The sequence below is a fragment of the Aricia agestis genome, chromosome 21, assembly GCF_905147365.1.
Source record: "Aricia agestis chromosome 21, ilAriAges1.1, whole genome shotgun sequence".
NCBI lineage: Eukaryota > Metazoa > Arthropoda > Insecta > Lepidoptera > Lycaenidae > Aricia > Aricia agestis.
Window position 1 is genome coordinate 8,961,580 of NC_056426.1, and position 25,556 is coordinate 8,987,135.

Sequence of the window (25,556 nt, forward strand, 5' to 3'; positions counted from 1 at the left end):
GATAGCCTATCCGGCACTTATCAGGAAGTGGTGAAACGGGCCCTAAATGTCACTTAAAATACCAAATACGTTTTGTTAGAGCATATTCTCTAATTGACCACTTTTGTCGTTAATTTTCGCACTTATGGTTATCCCTTAGTGTCTAAACTCTAAACACACTATGCCGAAGTTCCGCGACGGAATTTCCGCATGATTCCGCCTGTAATGTATTTTAAATTACCGATGACACACTATTCCGTCGCGTTCCGTCCGTATATTGTTACATGCGTTTAACATTGCGGGCGTAATGATGCGGAATTTCCGCCGCGTAATTTCGGCATAGTGTGTTTAGACATTTAGGGTGAAGCCAAACGAGCGTACCTAATTTGTGAGTCGTGAGTTGCAGAATTTCTGCTGCATTCAGTTTCATAGAAACTCCTATTTCATTCACATGGCCGTTACTTTAAAAATAATTTACGCCGTACGCGACCGTAATTCTGCGACTCACGACTCACAAATTACGCTCGTTTGGCTTCACCCTTATAGGCCAACATGGACAAGTCCTTTGGTTTTTTTGGAGGACATTTAGATAATAAGTTGGAACGGTTATGAGTAAATTTCTCACTTGCACTTTATACATTCATGCTTAAACTTAAACATACTATTACTAATAGAGATAGCTTAGTTAAGCTAGTCAACTAGCTCAGCTTGGCTGAACAGCTAGCATACTATATATTATAGCGTAATATTATATTATGCTAGATACAGTCTGTCAAAAAAGAGTAGACATTGAAATAAATTTTCTAATCGTAATCTACTGATTACATACTTCGAATGGTGGTTTTTTAGCCTCCTTTGTACACTTCAAATATTATCATTCTGGCACATTGTTTATATGGTTTAATCCTTCGATCGGGGATTCTCGGAAATGCTTATATTGTATTCTATTGTCGCGATCACCGGTGCTCGTATGAGGCTTCTCTTTTTTGACAAACTATAGCTAGCTTACTTAGTTAGACAGCCAGCTTAGCATGACAGCTAGCGTACTTAAGCAGGATAGCTAGTTTAGCTCAACAGCTAGCTTATCTAGACAGCTAGCTTATCCAGACAGCTCTACGAATAATAAAAACTAAGGAAACGTAACTCCCATACTTCAATAGTTTTGAATTTGGTTCCTTTTCGCACACTAAAATATGACAATAGCTACGAAACACTAACACTTAAATTTACGAAATAAAACCGTTGCCATTAATTGTCACTTCTTTATTTACACAAAATTGTGTACTGAATACATGCATAAAGCATGCATGTATTCGGGTCACATTTTCACACGGGTCAGACTCGTGGTCAAATTTTTCGACAAAGTTGCTCTCACTCAGTTTTTATTATTCGTAGAGACTTATCTAGACAGCTAGTTTAGCTAGAAAGCCACTTTATCTCATAAAGTTAATATACCTAGCGGAATAGAGAAACAAAGGCCTGAGCAAGAGAGATGTCACTATCAGTAACACTGCGTGGTAAAAAGAGATGTGTGATACATGACAGCAGCACTCTTTTTTGACGCCCAGTCGGCACGTGCCGCACGTTGACAATTTAATCTCATAGAATTCATGTTCAATCATGCTTGTGTAAGTGTATACGTACACATATTTTTCACTCAGATGAAAACCAATTTCGGTTTCGTTTGACAGCTCGAGATTGTTGCTCTATTCCGCTAGGTATATAACTTTATGCTTTATCTAGACACCTAGACATTTAGATAGTTCATATAGATTCTAGACAGCTAGTTTATCTGAACACCTTGTCTAGCTGGACAGTCCCCACAGCTTCAAGTTCCCAGCGTCCCGCTTCCTCTCCGGCGGTTCCTTGTCTTCGCACGCGAACGCGACGAGGTAACGGGACGGATGCCATGCGACTGTGAACGTTGCCGCTTGGACGGGGATCTCCGCTACTTTGGCACCTGGAATAATAATATAAATTGTCAAATTGTCATGGCTGACCATTAACGACCTAACTTTACGACCTCTGTGGCTCTGGTTGAGTGTGGGGCAGCTCAAGCCGGGGGTCGCGGGTTCGAATCCCGCCGACGGAACAAACAGTTTTCAATGTTCCCGGGTTTGGATGTGTATTAAATATGTGTTTGATATAATAAAAATATCTATTCCTTTTACTCTCATAACCCAGTGGGACGGAAGACCGACACGACTGGCGAGAGATCAGGCGCAGGACCGACTTTTTACAAGCCCATCCGACGCATGGATTATCTACATATACTTTTCAGACAGTATTAAATATATTTTCGTTGTCTGGTATCCGTAACACAAGTCCATCAGGTACTTACCACGGGACCGGGCTGACGTGGTGTGAAGCGTCCATAGATATTATTATATTAAGTCTAATTATTCCGAGGTCACCATTGCAATAATGTTTAAAAATACTCTTGTTAATACTAACTTACTAAAATTGGACGCTGTAAGCATGTGTATCATCACATCCCACAAAAAAATGCGTATTTTTGTTTGTAAGATAAGGGGGCGCACAAGCAAACGGGTCACCTGATGGAAAGCAACTTCAAGTGTGTCCATAAAACTCCAACATTAGAACAGTCGCGTCCGGATGGCCATAAAGACAGTGTAATTGATCGTTGAACTGACCTGTCTGTGTGTCACCGATATCTATGACGTGGTCCTCGCTCGCGGACGCCAGCAGCCGCCCGTCGAAACTGAACGATAACGTCCGCACCGGCCATTCCAATCTGAACCAATCAATGAAAGTTGCTTTGTCGTATCCATAATGTGCGTCATACGATTTTCATGATTTTTAAGACCCCCCCCCCATGTCACAGGTGGTCATATTTGTGAGCACAACATGAAAAATTAAAAATGGCTACTTTACAGTAAACAAAAAAAAAAACAAAAATTGCATTTCAAGTGCAGATTCAAGTGTATAAGTCGCACTAGGCCCCTTACACACTGGGACTTTTATCAGCGATGCAGTCGCGATGCTGTCGCGATACAGTAGCGACGCTGTCGCGATGCAGAAGCTGGCCATTGAACTGTAGCGATGCAGTATTGATGCAATCGCGATGCAGCATCGATGTTGTATCGCTTTAGCATCGCGACTGTATCGATGCTAATGTGAGCCACGACGCGAAACGTATTTTGGCCAGTCATTCGTTGACTGCCACAGCGCGATGAGTTCGATTGAAACTGTTCTTCACGCTTCTTGTTATTATTACTTTTAAAAAAGAAAAGTAAACGTACACAGAGGTAGTATTGGGTCCACCCATTTACAAGTGAAAGATCAACAACAACATTTAAAAAACGAATAAACCATAAAAATAAGTTTTTCAATCTTATCTGCATCGATTCTATCGCGCGTCTGCATCGCGTGTGTATCGATGCTAACGCGCAACTGTATCGATATTAACGCGCGTCAGGATCGATACAAAAATTGCTGGTGGCACGACGCTATCGCGCGTTTCAAAAACGCGCGACTGCATCGCTGTTAAAAGTCGCAGTGTGTAAGGGACCTTAAAAAACTTCCCTAGCGCTATGCAGGATCTGCTTGCACCACTCACCGTGAGAACACCCTCAGACAAGCCAGCTCGTTAACATCCCACAGCGAGACGAGGGCATCAGCGGAGCCCGTGGCGAAGTACCGGCCGGTCGGGTCGTGCTCCACGCATATGCATGTCCCAGGGTGGGCCTTGAGCACAGCGGCTGTTTCTAGACCGGGGTACCTGGTGGTAATACGATGAAATATTAATAATATGCAAGGACAATAATTACTTGTTCAGACACAGCGGGAATCGCGCGGTTCCCGTGCAGAAACCGAGCGGTTAAGTTAAGGCCCAGTAGTCCATAAAATAAGCAGGTCGATGTCAGTCAGTACGAATATTGCCATTAAAATAACATTCATATCAGCGCGCCTTGTACAGTGGCTGTTACGCGCTCGCCGCGTGCCTTGATAATAGAAAATAGGAGTAAAAACCTTTTGTTTTTAGTACTACACAAATCAAATAGGTATATCATATCGTTTACGTTAGGTTACGACACATATACCTACTACATTTTTTGTTTTTTCTAGAAAGTGTGTAATTTGCCAGTCATCTTTGAGATTTTTTTCTATCGAGCAGAATTTTTCAAATTGTGTACCTTTGCGTATAGGAAATTTTCTCAATTTGAAAACGTTACTTATTTTATACTTAAATAATGACATTTCCTTTACTAAAAACGTGTTTTAAAAAACCCATTTTACGTAGTTGCAACAACCACAGCGCCTTAAGTGTGAACGGTGTATGCCTTTGTAATAAGCTGCGAACGGTTTAACCGCGCGGTTCCCGCTGTCTGAACAAGCACTAACACTACCATTATGTATATGGCAATGTGATTGTCGACAAAATTGATTTTCATGGCATCGGATAACTTAAAGAAATACGTATCCAATGAACTAAGTCAAACGACGGTATCTATTTTAAAACAAATAAAAAATCCTTTATGAAAGTTTTTTTTTCACCAAAACTCCAAAGTGTACCTATCACAGAAATAAATCAAGATAGAACGGCGACGCGCGTGCGTTGCTAAGGAATCGATCGTGTCAATTTTTGCTTTGCATTTAGTTAGAACAAATAACTTACCCGTGGAAAGAAATACCTCCTTTTGACCGATTCACTTTCATACTTCTGTTTTTACAATTAGACACTGCACAATGAGGCATCTTTGCACAACCGCTCCGGTGTAATCAAGTCGAGACGTGCGCGTTGACTAAATGAACGTTCATCAAATCTTGCTCACTTGTGCAAGATTGAAACACGTGTACTCCACCCGCTTAGCCGTTCTATCTTGATTTATTTTTGTGGTACTTACAGTGCCGTAAATGGCGGTGGCGGCAGTGGCGGTGCCACCAGTGCCCAGGCACAGGGCGTAGACTCTGGGGGGGCGCAAAAATGGCCAAACCAGGCAGGAGTATTATTTTTTCGGTTTGCTCCCGATAATAGTTCCCGCCGCGCCCCTAAAGCACGATTCCAACAGTAAAATAGACCTATACATTGCTTTGGGTAATATAATATCTAAAAAAGCAAGGGCGCAGTTGTAGAAGCTCGCACAGGGCGCAAAAAATATTGTTTACGACACTGGGTACTTATGCTAAATTCAATATTTAAGCATAAAAAATACAACACACTTCTAATACTATAACACTCACGTCAATATGTGAACACATCCCAGGCCGTTAGTCAAATAGAACAGGTCTGAAGTATTATTCCATGAGATCTCATTCACTTCGAAGTTAAACTGTTCCTCTGTTACCTGCAAACATCAATTATTATTTTAGACTCCTTTAGTGAATCTACTTATAGTTTGTTGACTGAATGATTGCATGATGCATTACATTTATAAAAAAATGTTTATTTTTACTGTACAAAAAGGGTAGCTCGTACACAACAAGCTACCCTTCACCTGCAAGGCGACATAACAACAGTACACATGGGAAAGAATCGACACACTGACAGATTTTATCGACAAAATGGCAGATTTCCATTGTCCAACTGTCACTTTGTCTTGTCTAACTGTCACTTTGTCTATTCTTCAGTAGAAAGAAACTGTTTCTATGTTGCCCAATGCCCATGCTACACCTGCAGTAGGCAGAGGCCTATATAGCCTGATATAAATAAATAAATAAAATAAAAATATGTAGATATGTAAAAGTATAATATATAATGATCTGGACATTTCCTAGTGAACAGACTATAAACTTACTACTTTATAGTTTCTAGTGTCTATGAATGATATGAGATCTTCCTTATTGCCGACAGCTATGGTGGATCCATTGGGTGACCATGCAATGTTTATATTTTCACCTTTTGTGGATATGGCTGAGGCACATTTGTGGGATCTGAAAAAAAAGTCATACCATAAATTGTGTTAATTTTTTATTACAGTCGGGTCTTAATAATAAGTGTTTGTCTCTTTTTTTATACAGCATTTTTTTATAGCTGCATGTGTATAGTCTGTCAAAAAAAAAAGTGGCAACATTGTAGTGTCATTTGCCCTTTCAAATCAATATAAGAAAAAAGGGATGACACTACGATGTTGCCACTTTTTAATTTCTTCACTTTTTTGACAGACTATAAATCAAGTCTTGTTAGCGGTGTTGTCTTGGCATGACATTATTTTGTAATGTGCAATAAAAGGTTTGTGACTGAAAAGATGTAACAAGCACTATGAATAATAAAAAAAAAGGAAACGTAATTGCCATACTTCAATCGTTTTGAATTTGACTATACCTATTCAAATTGACAAAATGAAGCTGGTGACAATTCTATAATTACACAATTTTGCATGTATTCGGGTCTCTTTTTCAAGATCAGAACAAATTTTTTGACACAGTTACTCTTCCTTAGGTTTTATTATTCGTAGAACAAGCATGACTATAATCTTATATCTTTAAACAAGCAATTCTTGTATATATATAATTGGAATTTCGAAATCAGCTCCAACGATTTTCATGAAATGTAGTATATAATAGGGGGCTTCGGGAGCGATAAATTGATCTAGCTAGGAATCATTTTTATAAAATGTAGTATTATATTATATCTAGTATTATATTATACTAGCTGTCCCAACAAATGTTGCTTTGCCATATGAAGTATTCTTCTTCTTCTTTTATCATAAGCCTTCCCATTTAGGAGTTGCCAGCGTCAGAGTTGAGGCAAAAATAAGTAAAGCCGTTTCGGAGGAGTATGCGGCTTTACATTGTGACACGAGAATTTTATATGTAAGATGAGCATGGACAATAGAAAGGTAATAGGTATAAAAGTTACCTTGTGTCCCATATTCGTACTGACTTGTCCCCACTAGCAGTGCTCAATAGGTCGGGGTGTGAGGCGTGCCAACACAGCTGGTCCACGGAGCCCGTGTGACCGCGGCACACAAAGTCCTGCGCCTGAAAAATTTGTTTATCAATTTGAAAACTGTTTCTATTCAATTTCTTTGTTGTGTGGCTAATACAATATTGAAATTGGTAGCATACAGATATAAGTATACATTGGGTAAAGATTTATGAGAATACCCCAAAATTGGGAGGGGTGCGAGGGGAGGAATGAGGAGGAGAGGAGGATGGGCGGAGGGTTAAACCCCACCGTACCACCCCCACCCTCGGAAAATCCCCCATTTAGGAGAAATTCGCATTCGAATTTTCGTAATCTTGAGATTAGGTCATCTGTTGTCTGGTGTTTACGAAGCGTTTTCAAGGCATTACCCTATAAAAAGGTTTACTTTCGCAAACGAAATATGCGTGCAAATACAAACAAAACATAACCTCAAAACCGGCGGCAAACTTACCAATCTATTCCGTTCTAAATTGAAAATCACTACTGTTTTATCAAACGAGCCCGAAGCTAAGCGTCTCCCGTCACAGGACCAACCAACAGAATGGACTTTGGATGTGTGTGCCACATATTCCCTGACGATATTGTGCGTAGAGAAATATTTTTTTAACTCTTCGAGATCTTCGATCGGAGTCTGACCTTGTTTATCTTTCATGTTAAATTAGGGCAAAATCATTTATATCCAACACTTTCTATAAATAATTTTGGAGAAAATAATTTAAACAAAATTAAATTGTGTGAGCAAAAATAAACAGACAGATGGCATAACAGGTGCAGATGGCTAAATAATACTTCTTCTTCTTTTGCTTTTTCCAAAAAATGTCATTTGCCAGTTCGATTGCGCGAAACAAATAATTTTATTTAAAATTATTTTTGTTAGGCTGCTTAGTGCTTACTAAATCACAATAATATAATAATACTAACATTGGACTGTGGCCATCATATTAAAATGAGTTATGTTATGAAGGTTGAGAACTACAAATTTTGCGTTTTAAACTCATAACAATAAACGGCGCTATTTGACGTCTCAGCATCCAATCAAATATTTTCAAATGACCGCCGATACACCGGTAATTGTATAGACACAAATATATACTAGTAATCTGTGGTATAGACTATAGTTTGTTTACGGAACACACCAATGATATTCTATGTTACTAACGTATCTTAGAAACTCATTGGAACACACTAATTAGTAATATGAAATATCCAATTTGTGTTTTGTTATTGTTATGGAGAAAAATACAAGTTATATTAAATATGCTGGAAAAAGCCTAGATCATTGTGAAGAAGAGTCTTCTGTCAGAGTAGACAGTTATGTCTATTGTGCTTCTGTCAAGGCGGTGGAAGAAGGAAAACTTATGAAAACACGTCAAAGAAAGCATGCTCAACTTAAAACATGTGATGCTTCTAGTAAAACTTTAACTCGGACTAATAATTCTAAATCGCATGAATGTTCTGATGAAAAACCATACAGTTGTGATATTTGTAGTAAATCATTCACTCGAATTGGTGATTTAAAAGTACATAAATTGGTACACAGTGGTGAAAAACCGCACAATTGTGATGTTTGTAGTAAGACGTTTACTAGGATTGGTGACTTGAAAAAGCATAAATTAATACATACAGGTGAAAGACCGCACAGTTGTGATGTTTGTGGTAAAAAATTTACTCGGGTCAATGATGTAAAGGTCCACAAAATGACACATACAGGTAAAAAACCGTATACTTGTGATATTTGTAATAAGGCATTCACTGTAACTATACATTTAAAGGAACACAAAATGATGCATATGGGTGAGAAACCTTACAGCTGTGATGTTTGTAGTAAGACATTCACTCACAGAAGTAATTTAAAAACTCATAAACTCATACACACCGGTGAAAAACCTTATACTTGTGATATATGTGACAAGACCTTTACACGGACTAGTAGTTTGAAAGTACACAAGTTAATATACACAGGTGAAAAACCACACAGCTGTGACGTTTGTGGTAGGACTTTCACTCATGCTAGTATTCTAAAACAGCACAAATTAATACACAAAGAGGTGAAACCTTTTAGTTGTGACGTTTGTAGTAAAACATTTACTCGGGCCAGTAGTTTGAGAATACACAAAATGGTACACAGTGGTGAGAAACCACACAGCTGTGACGTTTGTGACAAAACATTCACGCAGGCTAGTGTATTAAACCAGCCCAAATTGATACACAGCGATGTTAAACCTTACAGTTGTGATGTTTGTAGTAAAACTTTTACTAGAATTAGTGGGTTAAGAATTCATAAAACTACTCATTCCAGTTAAGGACGCTACACATTTTTTCACGAATATCAGCGATTTTCAGGTACCATTTAAAAGAATTAGAAGTCACACTGCGAGGATATTTTGGTTTCAAATGAAATATAATATATTCATCTCCACGTCTACATCATAAATTTTTTATAGCTGCATACAAAATTTTCACATAAATACGTTTTAATCATCACAATAATCGCAAAAATATAAAAAAATTAGGTACCATTATAGCTAAATACACTGAACTAAGGAAAATAAATATACAAAAAAATTGTTGCTTATTATTTTAGTCCCCTGTACGAATTGCTAAATATTTTATATAAAAATAAATACTTAACATTTCTATTTATAAGAGAAATAAGAAACGCTCTCACTTCATACATTTTCGCCCTATCAAGAACGCGGCGAGCGTCGTAACCGCTACTGTACAAGGCGCGCTGATATTGAATGTTATTTTAATGTCCTTAACGTCGATATTCGTACTGACCTGCTAATTTTTGTAATAATTTTTGTGATAGCGTCCCAATGATATTCTATGTTACTAACGTAGAAACTCATTGTAGCGTCCTTAAAAACGGCGCAGCTATGATGTTTGTAGTGTTCATTTATTAAGGCCCGGTTTCTGTGGCTTTTTGACTGGGTTTAACTTTTTTGTATTTACTATACTGTACTCGACGAAACATGGCGGTAGCGGTCATTGACTTCCTGTCAAAAACTTGTCATTTTCTATATAAACCGCGATTGACAGTGAAGTGAACGTGGAAGAGCCATGCTTCGGCACGAATGGGCCGGCTCGACCGGAGAGAAATACCACGTTCTCACAGAAAACCGGCGTAAAATAGCGCTTGCTCGTTCGCCGTGTGAGTAAGTTTACCGGAGGCCCAATCCCCTACACTATTCCCTTCCCTACCCTCCCCTATTCCCTTTCCTTCCCATCCCTACCCTCCCCTATTACCCTATTCCCTCTTAAAAGGCCGGCAACGCACCTGCAGCTCTTCTGATGTTGCGAGTGTCCATGGGCGACGGTAGTTGCTTACCATCAGGTGACCCGTTTGCTCGTTTGCCCCCTAATTTAATAAAAAAAAAAGAAGAGAGTGTATTCCCTTTTAACAGGCTGGTAACACAACTGCGACTCTTCTGATGTTGCGAGTATCCAGGGCAATGGACGTTGTTTTTCCATCAGGTGACTCGTTTGCTCCTTTGTATTAATAAAAATTTTAATAAAAAACTGTCATAAAATCGCCCGACAAGGCTTTAAATGAACGTGGCTAAAAAGGGAACTAACACCCTATTGTTGTTGCGAAGAATTCTTATTAGAAAAACGCCCTTTTCAGGGCCGGGTCATGTCCGGTATTATTACACGGACAGTTTCTCTCGTCATTATGAACGTGCGTTCTTTGCAGCGGGGCTAAAATGGTCACATTTAGCAATTCCTCTCAATCAATAATTCAGCAAATGTATTGTCAAAACTGTCAAACTGACAAATCAGTACAAAAATACAGAAATGAATTGCAAGCAGAGTTGCATTTTGCGATTTTAAAAAAATGAATCATATTATGATTCATATCGTGATTCTTCAAAGCAACATGGTCACATTTAGCAATTCCTCTCAATCAATTCAGCAAATGTATTGTCAAAACTGTCAAACTGACAAATGTCAAATCAGTACAAAAATACAGAAATGAATTGCAAGCAGAGTTGCATTTTGCGATTTAAAAAAAATGAATCATATTATGATTCATATCGTGATTCTTCAAAGCGACCATTTTAGCCCCGCAGAACGATTTTCTTCTGTGTTTCATCTTCTTTAACGAACGTATACCTACAAAGACGGCGGGCGCTCTTTTCAGCGTAGTTTTCTTAATCGGCGAACGAACGTACTTTTACACAATCTTATTTAAAAAAAAAACATGAATGCTCATGGCCATGCGGCCGTGATTTAAATTCTACGGAACTTAGAACATGAAATAGTACAATATTGAACAGTCATCTGGGGGGACGTGAAATCCACCAAAGGAATCACGCCGGGTATCATATTATGCACGTTCACGTAAATATAAATTATATTTTGTTGTTGGTTGGTCAGAATAACTTGACGCGTAGTTTATCATGGACAAACACTTGTGTTCATCTCATAAAGTTAATATACCTAGCGGAATAGAGCAACAATCTCAAGCTGTCAAACGTAACCGAAATTGGTTTTCATCTGTGTGAAAAATGTGTGTACGTATACACTTACACAAGCATGATTGAACATGAATTCTATGAGGCTAAATTGTCAACGTGCGGCACGTGCCGACTGGACGTCAAAAAAAGAGTGCTGCTGTCATGTATCACACGTCTCTTTTCACCACGCAGTGTTACTGATAGTGACATCTCGCTTGCTCAGGCCTTTGTTTCTCTATTTCGCTAGGTATATTTTTTACTTTCATCTACGCAACGCCCGCCGCTATAGATAACCACAAGGACTTACAGACAATTAGACAGACACCAATCCAAAAGGTGACCGATCGCTCTTGTAGGGAGGGGCAGCTGCCCCCCCCCCCTCCCCCCCCCCGTACCTCGCTACGCCCATGTTAATAACTTTAATGAGGAAACGAACGTCATAATAACGACGATTGAACCATCAGAGGATTTAAGGCGGACATGGGCGTAACCAGTAGGCCTACCACGAAACAGTTTTGAGACTCAAACAATCGAACGATAATGCCGCGTCCATGCTCTAACAACGTCGATTCACGTTTGTTAGAGCAGGACGCGGCATTCTCGTTCGATTGTTTGAATTTCATAACGGTTTTGTGGTACGGGCTCAGGATTTCAGCTAGCTAGCTCAGAGAAGATGGTCGGTGTGGTATATTGAAACAAAAAATCATGAAAATTGACTTTTATTAATCTGACTGAAAAGATATTAATTTCCAACACTTCGTTTTGCGCAGAGTAGGTAACACCTTTCTAATTCCCATTTTCCAGGAAAATTTACGTTTATTTTATCTTCCAGCGTATATACATAATACAATCGAGTCAAAAAAACTACATTCCCTAGGGGGGTATTACATTATCATTTATATTGGATCATTTCTATGACCATATATAGGATCCAATATATTTGATCATATATCCCCCCTCGGTACGCCCATGGGCAACACCTATTTCTATGACCGTATTGGATCCAATCTCTTAGCAAATGTCAAAAATCTATGATCAAGGAAGAAATGAATCATGTCTATATTACATTATCCAATATCATTGACCATGCAGGTTGAAAACCTCGACGCGCGTTTCGCCCCAACACCGGAGCATCCTCAGGATGTGGACTCTACGAACAACGTCCGTTAAGTGCCGCCAACGGCCAAAACACCGCCTTTTATACACTATCGAGCCCCGCTACTATCCCCACTACCCCCACTACTCTCACTAGTACCCCCGAACATATTAATAAGCGGTGACGTAGTCAAGCAAGTTTGGTCATTCAACAATACAAATCTGTTATTTTTCTTTTCTTTTATGATCTCTAATTGTTCCAACTCGCTCAGCCGAAAGCTTTTATCGCATTTATGTAAAACTTTATAGGAATGGCCATCGGGCACAGTATGATTACTATCTAAAAGATGTTTAGCAAAATGTGACTTATCAGGATGACCATTTCTATAAGCCGCGATATGTTCTGTATACCGAGTCTCGAAGCTGCGTCCAGTTTGACCCACGTATACACTATCGCATTCAGGACAATCGATCTTATAGAATCGATCTTATAGACACATTAATACTTCAATATCATTGACTCAGTGATCTCGGATCCAATGATAATCTAATATCCCCCCTAGATATATTCTTTGTCTTTCGTTCAGTACAAAAATTACCTGAAAATTCCAAGTAAGTAGGTACCTACTTAATTTGGACATAGTAATGGTACGTACTACGTGACAAAATTATGTAAAAAGCGTCAAACATCGAATAGGCCCATAGACGACACTAATTATTGTGATAAAAAACATCACAACTATAAGTCTTTCCAGTAAGTATGCATTAGTTTGTGGCTGTTTAAGTCACCTCTTCGATGAAAAGACTTACTACAAACATCACAACTATAGCTCATATAACTCGTTTCAGTACCGCTATGTACTGGTATGTGTGATTTTAAGTAACGTTTCAGCCTAAACGTCCTACCACAAACATCACAACTATAAGGATGTTCATTGGAATGTATTGGTATGTGTATGTTTAAGGCACCTTCGCAATGAAACGACTGACCACATTTTAGTATGTGTTTGATAAAGGCAGATTGATGTCTAAATGTCTTACTACAAACAACACAACTATAATGTGTTTCATTGGAATGTATTATTATGTGATCGTTTAAGTTACCCTTTCGCCTGAATGTCTTACTACAAACATTACAACTATAAGGCTTTTCATTGGAATGCATTAGTATGTGTCTATTTAAGTGACATTTCAGCCTGAATGTCTTACTACAAACATCACAACTATAAGGTTTTTCAGTGGCATGTATTAGTTTGTGAATTTTTAAGTAACCGTTTTGACTAAACGACTTACTGCAAACATCACAACTATAAGGCTTTTCAGTGGCATGTATTCGTTTGTGACTGTTTAAGCCAGCTTTTAAATAAAACGATTTATTACAAACATCACAACTATGACGTTTTTCAGTGGCATGTATTTGTATGTGTTTGTTTAATAAACTTTTTAAACCAAAACCTTTACTACAAACATCACACTTGTAAGGTTTTAGTTCGGGGTGAATTTTCTTGTGGTGTATTTTTAAAAGTCTTGTAGAAATGAATGTTTTGCTGCAGACATTACAAGCATAATGTTTTGTGTCATCTTGTGCCGGCTCCGTGGGAATATGCTCGTACGCTGACTCTCCAGTACTTTCGGCTTCGTAATGACTTGGACTTTCCGCACATTCTTCTTTTATAGCTGCAAGAAAAACATTTGTTCAGTAATAGAACCTACAATTAGTGCAGTCAATGAAGGCGAAAATCAGGCACAACCTCCAATAGGCATGATATTTTTTTTCTTATTGGTAATTGAAAGACCTTAAAAAATAGAAACATCACTGAAAGAATGACTCTGATAGCTTAAAAATTCACCAAGATATGACAATTCAAGCATCTCATAAAATAGACCTGCCCTAAACGCTCCATACAAAGTGCTACGAAAGTATGACGTCACTCTTTCGTAGTTTATAGTTTGTACGCATCAGGAGCTCGAACTTTGTTCGACAGGTATATTAAATATTGCGTTTATGAAAGTGGTTTCATGACAAAAGTTGCTTTTAATTGCATAAGTTATCGAATGGAATACAAATGTAGTAAAGGTTTTGGTTTATATATCATTGCGTTAGTATTGCCTTTACTACAAACATAACACTTGTAAGGTTTTAGTTTGGGGTGAATTTGTTTGTGGTGTATTTTCAAAAGTCTTGTAGAAATGAAAGTGTTATTGCAGACATTACAAGCATAATGTTTTGTGTCATCTTGTGTCGGCTCCGTGGGAATATGCTCGTACGCTGATTCTCCAGTACTTTCGGCTTCGTAATGACTTGGACTTTCCGCGCTTTCTTCTTCCATAGCTGCAAGAAAAACATTTCAGTTAGCTTTTTTTTTTAATTCAAAATTTTTACGAGGCTTAAAAATGCACTTGGCATCTATGCCAGCCTCATAGTATTATTGAAAATTATTAAAAATTAAACTATGCGACCCTTCATTGACAATAAAGAATTTAGAAATACTAGAGAGATGCATAAGTACTAAAAAGATGAGTCGAGCAGAAACTAATGAAGATTTGTTGCACAACTTTTTAATAAGCTCTGATCCATATTTGTCTCACATTCGTCCAAAGTTGTCTAAAAATAAACACCATGAATTTCATCTAGACACAGTCGACCTGTTGCTTGAAAGACCTCTTTTATCAGCTGAAGATTACGAAGAAAGTGAAGTTGTGTCATTATAAGGCGATGATAGCATTGGAGATCCACTATGTTTGTAAAGCGCGTTGCTTTAATTGATTATTATTTATTATTGTTTATTTATAAGTTTTATTTGAAATTGTTTGAGTTATTAGTGTGTGTAACAATTTTTATTTTATTATAATTTAATTATTAATTTTAGTTTAATTTTGTTTTTGCTATCCATGTTTGTAAATACAAATAAGTATTGTTGCTTTTTAAGGACTCGTTTTATATATATTATACCCATACAATTTTCGTAATTATTTTTTTTGCCTTAAAACATCATTTTTGAACAAAACTTATAAAGAATTTATTAGTTACTCTTTAGGAAATCTATCAAATTGTATTTTTTTCCACACCTAAAAAGTTAGTAAAATTATTTCAAAATTTTGAACCCCTCTACTGCAAAAGGCTGCACGTAAATTTTCGTTTTTTTTCTAAACCTTACATACCATTAGAACTTTACTTGTTTCAAAAATGAACCAGAATGACCAAGTAGTTTTTGCAAAAAATCTATTTATAGATTCCGTCCCATACAACATTTTAGTAATTTTTTTTTCACCTTAAAAAATACATTTTTATAAAAAACTTAATAAGGATTTATTGTTACTCCTTAAGAAATCTTTCGAATAGTATTTTTTCCACACCTAAAAAGTTACTAAAATTATTTCAAAATTTTGAACCCCTCTAACTGCAAAAGGCTGCACGTAAATTTTCGTAATTTTTTTTCTAAACCTTATACACCACTAGAACTTTACTTGTTTCAAAAATGGACCAGAATGACTTAGTAGTTTTTGCAAAAAATCTATTTATACTTAGATTCTTTCCCAAACAACATTTTCGTAATTATTTTTTTTCACCTTAAATATACATTTTATAAACAACTTAATAAGGATTTATTGTTACACCTCTTAAAATCTATCGGATGGTATTTTTTTCCACATCAAAATCGATCTTTTTTGCGAATGTCCACTATTTAGCGATTTCGGACCACTGTGCGACGCATTGATACTATGGCGCACACACTTGTTGGCCTATTTTTGTTATGTAGCGGTACAGAACTCATCGTGCGCTAGTCTGACTCGCACTTGGCCAACAATTGTGATTTTTGTCCCTCCCCTTTTGAGCCCCCCTTAATTTTTTGTTTTATTTTAATATTATTATTAATTATTAAAGTACACATATAATTAAGGCCTTGGGGAAAATTCCAAGTGCCTACCTGTTGCCGTTATTGATAAAGAGCAAAAAAAGCCAAAAAATCACGTTTATTGTATGGGACCCGCGCTGTGCAATTGTGATATGACGTCACACCGTAACCGGGCGCCCGCGCTACAGCTACAACTTATTTTGCTTATAAATCACATTTCACTAGTACCACAGAATATATATTAGTAGTACCAACAGATTCCCACTCGTGCAACCCGTTTAAAAAAATAACAACTCATGCTACGATACTATAAAGTTCAAATTACGACCGCGCAGTGCTAGGTGCCTACAATTATATTTGCCTACATGTACGCTCTCTTTCTATCGCGTAAGAGGTGCCTCTTACGCGATGCCTTCTGACGAAATCAAGATTGTCACCTTTTAGAAAATAAAATAATCTTCTTTTAAACACTGCACAGCTGTATTGATTTAAGGGGTACCAGGGTTTTTTTATAAAAGCTTTTGACACCAATTTTGTTGACATCGCGCGCTATAAACTGAAGTCCACGCGGACGAAGTCGCGGGCAACAGCTAGTATTATATATAAAATATGTTTAAGATTTTTGAAATTTTATTTTAATACACATCCAAGACCCAGGAAAATTGAAAACTTTTTGTTCCGCCTGCGGGAATCGAACCCAGGACCCCCAGGATGAGCGCTGGCCACGCGCAATGCGAATTCATTTTCATCGAAATTTTCATGGAAATAAGATATTTTCCCACATCAAAATGTAGCCTATGTCCTTTCTCAGACTCTAGAATAACTGTATACAAAATTTCATTGCAATCGGTTCAGTAGTTTTGGCGTGAAAGCAAGACAGACAGACAGACAGACAGACAGACAGAGATACTTTCGCATTTATAATATTAGTATGGATTAAACATCATATTCTTACGTATTAAAAACTATAAACAAAAACATACTAACTAATAAGTATGATTAGTTCTATGTTACAATAAAGTAAAAAATAAAACGCCATCTGTTGAATCGTATTAGAACTAAAATGTTCATTCCATCGATATATTTCTGGATTTTTTATAATATTATACATAAAATATGTTTAAGATTTTTGAAATTTTATTTTAATACACATCCAAGACCCAGGAAAATTGAAAACTTTTTGTTCCGCCTTCGGGACTCGAACCCAGGACCCCCGGGATGAGCGCTGGCCACGCGCAATGCGAATTCATTTTCATCGAAATTTTCATGGAAATAAGATATTTTCCCAGATCAAAATGTAGCCTATGTCCTTTCTCAGACTCTAGAATAACTGTATACAAAATTTCATTGCAATCGGTTCAGTAGTTTTGGCGTGAAAGCAAGACAGACAGACAGACAGAGATACTTTCGCATTTATAATATTAGTATGGATTATAGTGTAGGAGCTGGTCAGGAATTTTTTACAACTTAAACATAGTAACTTGTGTTTATCTATGTATAGTATGCGGTTTGTTTAATTTGTTTGTTGTTTAACAATGTTTGTGTATTTTTTTTATCTTTTTTTGTATTTTAAAGTCTTAAATTACTTTATTGAAATATTTCTTTGACTTTTTTCAATTGTTCATATTTAATTCAATTCTATTCAAATATTATTTATTGTGCACACAATACAAAGAGAATACAAACAATTTAAACAAGATTACATAGGTGTCACAATGGCGGCCTTATTACTAGGTAGCAATCTCTTCCAGGCAACCACGAGCGAAGGTGATATTGTGGAAGAGATAAGTGTGCATGCGTAGACAAAAGAATACACATATTATATTATTTATATTTATCAGATTAATAACGATTCTGTCACAGCGGTTAAATCAGTACGTAGATATATGCGACGAAAAAATCTTGCGCGCACGTCACCACTCGCTTGTGAGTCCCTTGTGATCTGCCCCGTTAAAGGGGTACTTACAGTTCGATACCTAAACACGCGAGTGGGACAGATCTGCTAGTACTTATTATTTTTGACAGAGAATATGGACTGCTAATAATCAAAACTAGGTAACATTCTTCATTGCTGATTAATCGGCTTCAGCTTCGGCCAAAAATAGACCTTCAGTCGGACACTAGTAATAATAGAAGTGACAATCATTGTCAACGGCTTTACTTTGTCAATTTGAATGTAGTGTTTTGTAGCTATTGCCATGTTACTTTAGTGTGCGAAAAGAACCTACTACAGTAAAAACGGGAGCCCCGTTTTTACCCTTTCGGTACGGAACCCTAAAAAGTAAGCCTTACTGCAGAAAAAAAGACAGAAATAACCTACTTTCTTCCTTAGCAGTGACTGGATGTAACTGGATGTTTGCAGAATGATGTGGCAGAGACCAGGCGTAACTGGCTACCATGGACAGGTGTACTAAAGGTCTCACATCAGGCTGAAATGACAAGATTGAAAAATAAAATTAATTTTACCTTCTTATGCATAGATTTTACTTTCCACTGTAGAAACCGACATTACGGTTTCATAATATTAATAGAAACATTTTTTACCAAAGCCAGTTACTATTTTAAATTGGGTCAAGGTACGGAAACCTACTTCCAAAATTTACCCATCCTCAGTCCATGTGACCACCAAAAATTGGGGTAGGGATAATAGATGGATTTCACGTTCTATGGTTTCACAATGTCTAATATTACTTATTAGAAACATTGCTTACCGAAGCCAGAATTACAAATTTAATTTGTGTACTTACCTACCTATTCAACTTAATAGGTAGGCAAGTTTTAAATTACTTACATTAATATTAATTAATAGCCAATGTGTAAGTATAATTTAAAATTTAATAATTTGAATTACCTAGAGGTGCAAGAAATTAGCAAATATTTGTTAAAACTTTGAAAGTAGCTATTACCTGACTGGCTCTACTATTATCTTGTATTTGCTTCAACAGTTGCTGGCTCTGAAGAAGCTTTGTGTAGCAAATGTAGCACAGCGGGTGAGGGTCAGCTTGTATCTAGTAAAAGTTAAAATAATATAAGTACTTAAATTAAAAGGGTAAAAAGCAATGCTCTTTTGTTCAGGAGAAAAGTGAAGACATACAACCTCAATGCCTGATAATTCTTCGTACACATTTTGCAAGTGAGTATATTTAATATTAAATATTTTTGTAACAGTAAAACACAATAAACATGTCCCTTGGTTCATTTTAAAATCCGCAAATTTGTGGCGCAAATCAGTGTTGCCAACTATTCAAAACGTTTTCACCCTAAAGCAACTTCAAAACAGACTAAATTTCAACCAAAACTCCCCAAAAAATCAAAATATAAAAAAAAAATTGGGGTATGTTCTACTAAGCGCTCAAAACGCTGAAATACACCTTCAACAGGCCAAACAAACAAACAGGCCAGCAGTTTTTAAATACTTCAATCTTTTTTTTTTTCATTACATACAACGACAACAAAATATATAATAATCTGTCAGCCTACTGTAGTTTACGACACAAAAGACTATAGCGACATGTGCAGTTCTATGCCGCGAGCGGCCGCGACCGGTAAAAATTCAAATAAAATGCTACTTTATGACATAGGGTATAGGTATCATTTTCTACTGACATTTGCGTGGCGACCCATGCTGCCGCCGGCAGCGGCGTATAAGCTAGTGGTTGAAACGGGAAACCTATAGCCTATGTCATAAAGTGGCATTTCGTTTGAATTTTCGTCCGTCGCGGTCGCTCGCGGCAAAGTTCCGAGCCACTTTAAGGTTGTTATTAAAAAAATATTCCATTCTTCAAAATTTTTATCCCCAAAAATATCCCCAAAATATTTTACCCACTAAATTTATTTTTTCCCACTAAATTTAGTGGAAAATCCCCATAGTTGGTAACACTGGCGCAAATAACAACACCATAGATCAGTGTTGCCAGATGGTCTCGGCGCCGTACCCCTGAACTAATTTGATTTCCCCCTAGAATTTAGAAATCCCCTAGATTACTTTTTCTTTAAATATTCAATAAAAATATATGACTACCGTATCCCGCAACTGTTGAATCAAATACAAGATAATAGTAGAGCCAGTCAGGTAATAGCTACTTTCAAAGTTTTAACAAATATTTGCTAATTTCTTGCACCTCTAGGTAATTCAAATTATTAAATTTTAAATTATAGTGGACGCGGCATAATGGTCTCTACCAAATCAAAATACTGTGGCCGGTCCGCCATATTATGTTCCGGTTCTCCGAGGTACATAAACTGTCAAAGTGTCGTATTATAGGGATGTCGAAATTGAAAGAAAATATCGATTCATCGATACATCGATATTTGAAAAAATATCAATATATCGGTCAAATTTTTCGACCAATTTGCTTTTTTTAAATTAATTTATAGTCCGTCAAAAATTGAAGAAATTTAAAAAAGTTTGTCCTTGGATCGGTACGTTTATATTTTTACCAAAATGTTTGCTAATTTACCGATGGCTTGACTTCGTATGTGCTAATTTAATTAATAATTAGACAATAAATAAGATTCGTGATAGAATAGTAATATAACATGGCTTGATTTTCGATATTATTTAATCAACATAGAAATTAGTAGATTTGACGTTTAGTGATGTACCTACTTGTATTGTACTCGAATTTAAAAAATATAAGGTGAAGAATCTGATCATTTACTTAAAAGATTTTAACCTTAATAGCTCACTTATAACATCTTACTTATCGATATCCTCGACAAATATCAACCGAGTGTCCCATCACTATAGACCACATGTTTAGTTCTTGGCAATATGGCGCCAACCACAATTTTTTGTAGTTATGCCGCTTCCATCTGTTTCCTTATTCATTGCATATTTCAAACGAAGTTTTAGGGGCATGTGTCAAAAAAAAACAATAAGAGTTTGTTTATTTTGATTATAGCAAATAAAATATATTTAGAACAGTAATTAATGGTATTTAGGTTAGATTTAGTTAAAAACTACTTGTGGAAAAATGAATATAATCATAAAAAGTGGTTTTGCGAGTGTAAAACACTCGATAAGTTTCAAGGCCCAATATATGCTAAATGGAAATAAATTGGTCTTAGCAGGACATGTAAGGGATGTAGAAGAGCTAAGAACTAATGGCAATAGTTATTTAATATAAGCCAATATAATTCGCTAAACATCGGTGACTTTAGCACGCTATAAAACAAGTTCACACGTAAGTACTGAACCAACCAAAAAACGTGACTAAAATTTATATAAAGCAAGTCTAAACATTTTTATTCATTCTTACAGATAGATAATGCTCTGGTTGTTGCTGGACTAAAATGCTGAGCTGCGATTATAGCCAGAGTGGCAAGTGCACTGCTGTGAACAGCTGCTTTAATATTAAAATGTTTCATTAACAACAGTAACAAAAATACGTGCAATACTTACTTTTTACTTGAAGAAAATAAAATTCTTACTCGAGCAATATCATAAGCCCTTTCGGTTTCTTCTAGAGAGTACTCGTTTTGTTTTGTTCAAAATGTACCTTGTAATTTTAGCTTTTTTACCCCTTTCATCTAAAACTTTCTTTATTGAAAATCCTTTTTCATTCAAAACTCTATCTCCAACTTCGAAAAGATAAGTTAAAACCAGATGTGGTATCTAGTTTATCGTCATTTGTGAGTCACTGTTTCTTCCACCTGATACTTTGGATTTAAATGAAATATTCTATGAAACTATCACTGCAAGTTTTGTCATCGGGTTTTGGAGACCATGGTGATCCATCAACACTAAAACAATAGTTATATTATCTACTGACTACCTATGTCTGCTGTTATTTTTGTAGTCTACGATACAAAAACAATTAGGACCAATTTCTATTTGTAATTGGTCCTAATTATAATTGTTAAATACCGATAGGCATATCGATCATAGCTGGGCACCGTTAATCAAATAGTTAACTTCGTTAATCATTAATCCGTAAAAAAAATCTTAGCTTCGTTAAACGTTAAAGCGTTACATTTCGGACGAATTAACGGAAGTTAACGTTAATCCGTTAATGTATGTAATATGGCCTTGTTGTAACTTAATATTATAATCATTGCGTTAGTGTACATACAAAACCTGTTGGTCTAGGGTTTTGGAAGTTAACAGGTTAGGGACAAAACAAAATACTTCTATAATTATTGTAATCTACCTTTTATTTATTTATTTTTTTATTTTTAAAGGAGGGGAAATGCATTACGCATCCCCCGCCCCCTGGGGGAAGGGGCAGGGGTATGTCGGACTCCCTCCGCAGAGGTTTACCGACTAAAACCCCCCCATGCCCTCGTCAGCGCTACACGTGAAGGAGCGGGATCGCAATGCATTCACCGCGTCCTCCACAGCGCCACGAAAATCACTCTCTATAAGCACTCGCATGCACCTGAAAATGTATCTAGTATTGTTTTTGTTTCGTCTGAACCTGTTTTCGCGCCGCGCCGCGTTGCCGTGCGGTAAATTTAGTAGGCATTGGATTAACGATTAACGGACTTCTGCATATTAACGGAAGTTAACGTATACTCATGTAAAAAAATGTAAAGAAAATTTTTTCTTCAAAAATTGTGTAATTTAAGTACAATAGTACCTTTAGTTACGCAAAATATGGAAGTAAAAGGGAGGATTTAACAATATTTTATTTGAAATAGAGAACTAAAGACAGAATATTAGCAAAAATAAACACATCGTAGCAATAATTAGGACATGAAGATTAATTACCTGTGAAATTTAAGTAGGTACTCAAAATGCGAGGTAATTCTGAGGGAATATTTCAAATTGATGAAAATTATCCTTCGAATGGTTTATAATATGAAGTATGAACTTATATATATGTCGCAGCCGACTGGCTTAAATAGCCGTTCAATCAAACAGCTAGCCCTTTGACTGAACAACGCCATTCAATCACACGTCTAGCTTTTATATTGAATATTTTAGTCGCTCAAAACGTTCAACACTACAGCTGATTCAAAAGCCGCCGTCTAATTGAAGTAATTCAGCGCGCACCGCTGCGGCGCTAGGTGCGTTTTATTTACAATAAGGCGTCAACTAGCAGGTGTTTGTTGGTATTTGTGGTTGTTTTTCGGAAATAAAGTAGTTAATAAAAGTTACAAGTGTTATTAAAGAGACAAAAATTGTGGAGGCACATACGAGTGAATCAAAATTTCAACAAATATTCGAGGAGAAATTACGGGATTATGAAATGGATGGACGCAGCCCTCCCGAAAGGGGCGGAAAGGTTCGGCGGGCACAGCCCCCCGTCACAACAAACACTATCCAGAAAGTCCAAAAGTTGGTTAGGTTAGGTTAGAACTTAGACCACAACACAGAGGAAGCCGAGCGAGCGCAGCGAGCGTGCTGCGGTAGCAGCCGGCGACCGTCGCCAAATAAAAGGGGGGCTCGGGGAGGGGGGGGGGGTGTTTTGGCGGGGGGGCTGTGCCCTATGCCCCTAAAACAAACACAATCCAGAAAGTCCAAAAGAAGGTTAGGTTAGAACTGTGAATGTGCTGCGGAAACGTTGTAGTCAACAAGTCGGCTAAACGACGTATAGCCGTGTGATTGAATGGCGTTGTTCAGTCAAAGGGCTAGCTGTTTGATTGAACGGCTATTTAAACCAGTCGGCTGCGACATATATAATATGTATGTAGTACGGAATTTGACCTTATATAATATGTCGCAGCCAACTGATTTAAATAGCCGTTCTATCAATCAGCTAGCCCTTTGACTGAACAACGCCATTCAATCACACGTCTAACTTTTTAATTTAATATTTAAGTCGCTCAAAAGTCAAAACGTTTAACACTACAGCTGTTGTTGACTTTTTGACTTGACGGTTAAATTACATTACCTGCTCTCATGCCTGTCGGGGGAGGCATTATCCATGGTTTCTCATTTAAAAATAACCAACGAGAATTATAGTGTTGCGCTCGACATATTGACACGTCGATATGAAAACCGTCGTGTGTGGATCGACAGATTTGTTGATATTATACTCGGTCTGCCCAACATTCATATTCGCTCGAGTATCCGAGCTACTTTTCTCACTCCGCTCATTTCAGCTCAAAGCGCATTAAAAAATTTAAATTTACCTATGGACAGCAACTATGTTTTTGTCTCGATTGTAGTCCGTAAACTACAGGGGGAGCTCCGCACATTATTCGAGAGGAGATACGGCGCCTCTGATGTCCTGCCCACTTTAGATAATTTAATCTCTTTTTTAGAAGAGCACGCGCGCTGCATCGAGACAGAATGTCCGACGCCAGCGCGCACTGAGTCTCAAGGTCAAGCGGGATCTTCCCGTCAACAACCCCCCTCCCCCCGCTCTCCGCGCAGTCTCCGCTTTAGACCCATAAGCCCCGCGTATCAGCGCTCGCCTTCAGCACATACCATGCGTACCCCGCATGTCAGCCCAGCTCCATCTCATTCTCGCCAACACTATGCACCCCCCTCTCCCCCCCCCCCCCCGACAAGTACAGCACGTATACTCAGCTCAAGCCAGTTTTAAATCTAAGTTTTACTGCCCATATTGTAGGTCCACAGAGCACAAATTAATAGCTTGTCCCAAGTATAACCATCAGCCCATTCAAGGACGTTGGGACTTTATCGAGTCAAAAGGTAGATGTCGTAAATGTTTAGGTCCGCACTGCGAAAACGAATGTAGGTCGACTGGTGTCTGTAAGGATTGTGGTAGCCCTAATCATCACACTTCTCTTCATCGTCATGATGCACCACGCTCGCCAACATCATCAGCTCATTTACTTCCCCGCTCACCTGCGCGCGCAGCCCCGTCGTCGTGATAATAATAATAATGCTCATACCTACACATCTAATACTAACCATACGATCGTTCATCATCAACCATCTACATCTCATCAGTCGCATTCATCTTCGCCTCATAATAATAATAATAACAAACAATGACTACCTACCATCACGGAGCATTCAGAGTTAGAAAATCAGCCCAATAATTTAAATAATAATTTTTCTCATCATAAATCCGCTCATAACTCAGCTCATAATTCAGCTCATAATGATTCCGCTCAAGTTCTTATGCTGAGTAGTATTCAGTTATTATGCTGAGTAGTATTAACTACTCAGCATAATAATAACTCATTACAAACTCCCATATTATTACCTACAGTTGTTTTGAAAATTTCAGATAAATATGGTACCTATCATAAAGCACGCGCATTACTTGATTGTGGTAGTATGATAACTTTAATTATTCAACGCTTAGTAAATTTACAACCGAAACATTGCTCATTAAAAATTACAGGCGTTGG

General features: G+C 37.4%; 2 protein-coding genes across 2 annotated transcripts in view; both read right to left on the minus strand.

Annotated features, from left to right (window-relative positions):
* The window catches only part of LOC121737821 (gastrula zinc finger protein XlCGF58.1-like), a 42,679-nt gene extending 23,184 nt beyond the window's left edge, over positions 1-19,495 (minus strand). Inside the window, exons 1-5 of the mRNA XM_042129534.1 lie at positions 19,381-19,495; positions 19,190-19,291; positions 18,604-18,712; positions 14,642-14,758; positions 13,987-14,103 (exon numbers count right to left, since the gene is read on the minus strand). Of these exons, the coding sequence (XP_041985468.1) occupies positions 13,987-14,103; positions 14,642-14,758; positions 18,604-18,712; positions 19,190-19,291; positions 19,381-19,482 (547 nt within the window). The 5' untranslated portion in view covers positions 19,483-19,495. The remainder of the gene's footprint in view (positions 1-13,986; positions 14,104-14,641; positions 14,759-18,603; positions 18,713-19,189; positions 19,292-19,380) is intronic.
* Positions 524-25,196, minus strand: LOC121737838 (THO complex subunit 3). Its single transcript, XM_042129570.1, has 10 exons — positions 25,186-25,196; positions 17,680-17,687; positions 7,323-7,538; positions 6,803-6,924; positions 5,739-5,874; positions 5,185-5,288; positions 3,560-3,721; positions 2,634-2,734; positions 1,780-1,939; positions 524-1,090 (listed from the first exon to the last, which is right to left on the minus strand). The coding sequence occupies exons 3-9, from the start codon at positions 7,521-7,523 to the stop codon at positions 1,785-1,787; spliced, it is 981 nt and encodes a 326-aa protein (XP_041985504.1). The 5' UTR covers positions 7,524-7,538; positions 17,680-17,687; positions 25,186-25,196; the 3' UTR covers positions 524-1,090; positions 1,780-1,784.
* Positions 25,197-25,556: the final 360 nt, after the last annotated feature.

What these genes read in the sequence shown, in the direction of transcription:
- LOC121737838 (XM_042129570.1), bottom strand. Translation starts at nt 7,523, where the DNA reads ATGAAAGATAAACAAGGTCAGACTCCGATCGAAGATCTCGAAGAGTTA. An exon ending in GGATGTGTTCACATATTGAC is followed by an intron (nt 3,722 to 5,184) that starts GTGAGTGTTATA and finishes TATTACCACCAG; the next exon opens with GTACCCCGGTCTAGAAACAG. An exon ending in TGTCTGAGGGTGTTCTCACG is followed by an intron (nt 2,735 to 3,559) that starts GTGAGTGGTGCA and finishes TGATTGGTTCAG; the next exon opens with ATTGGAATGGCCGGTGCGGA.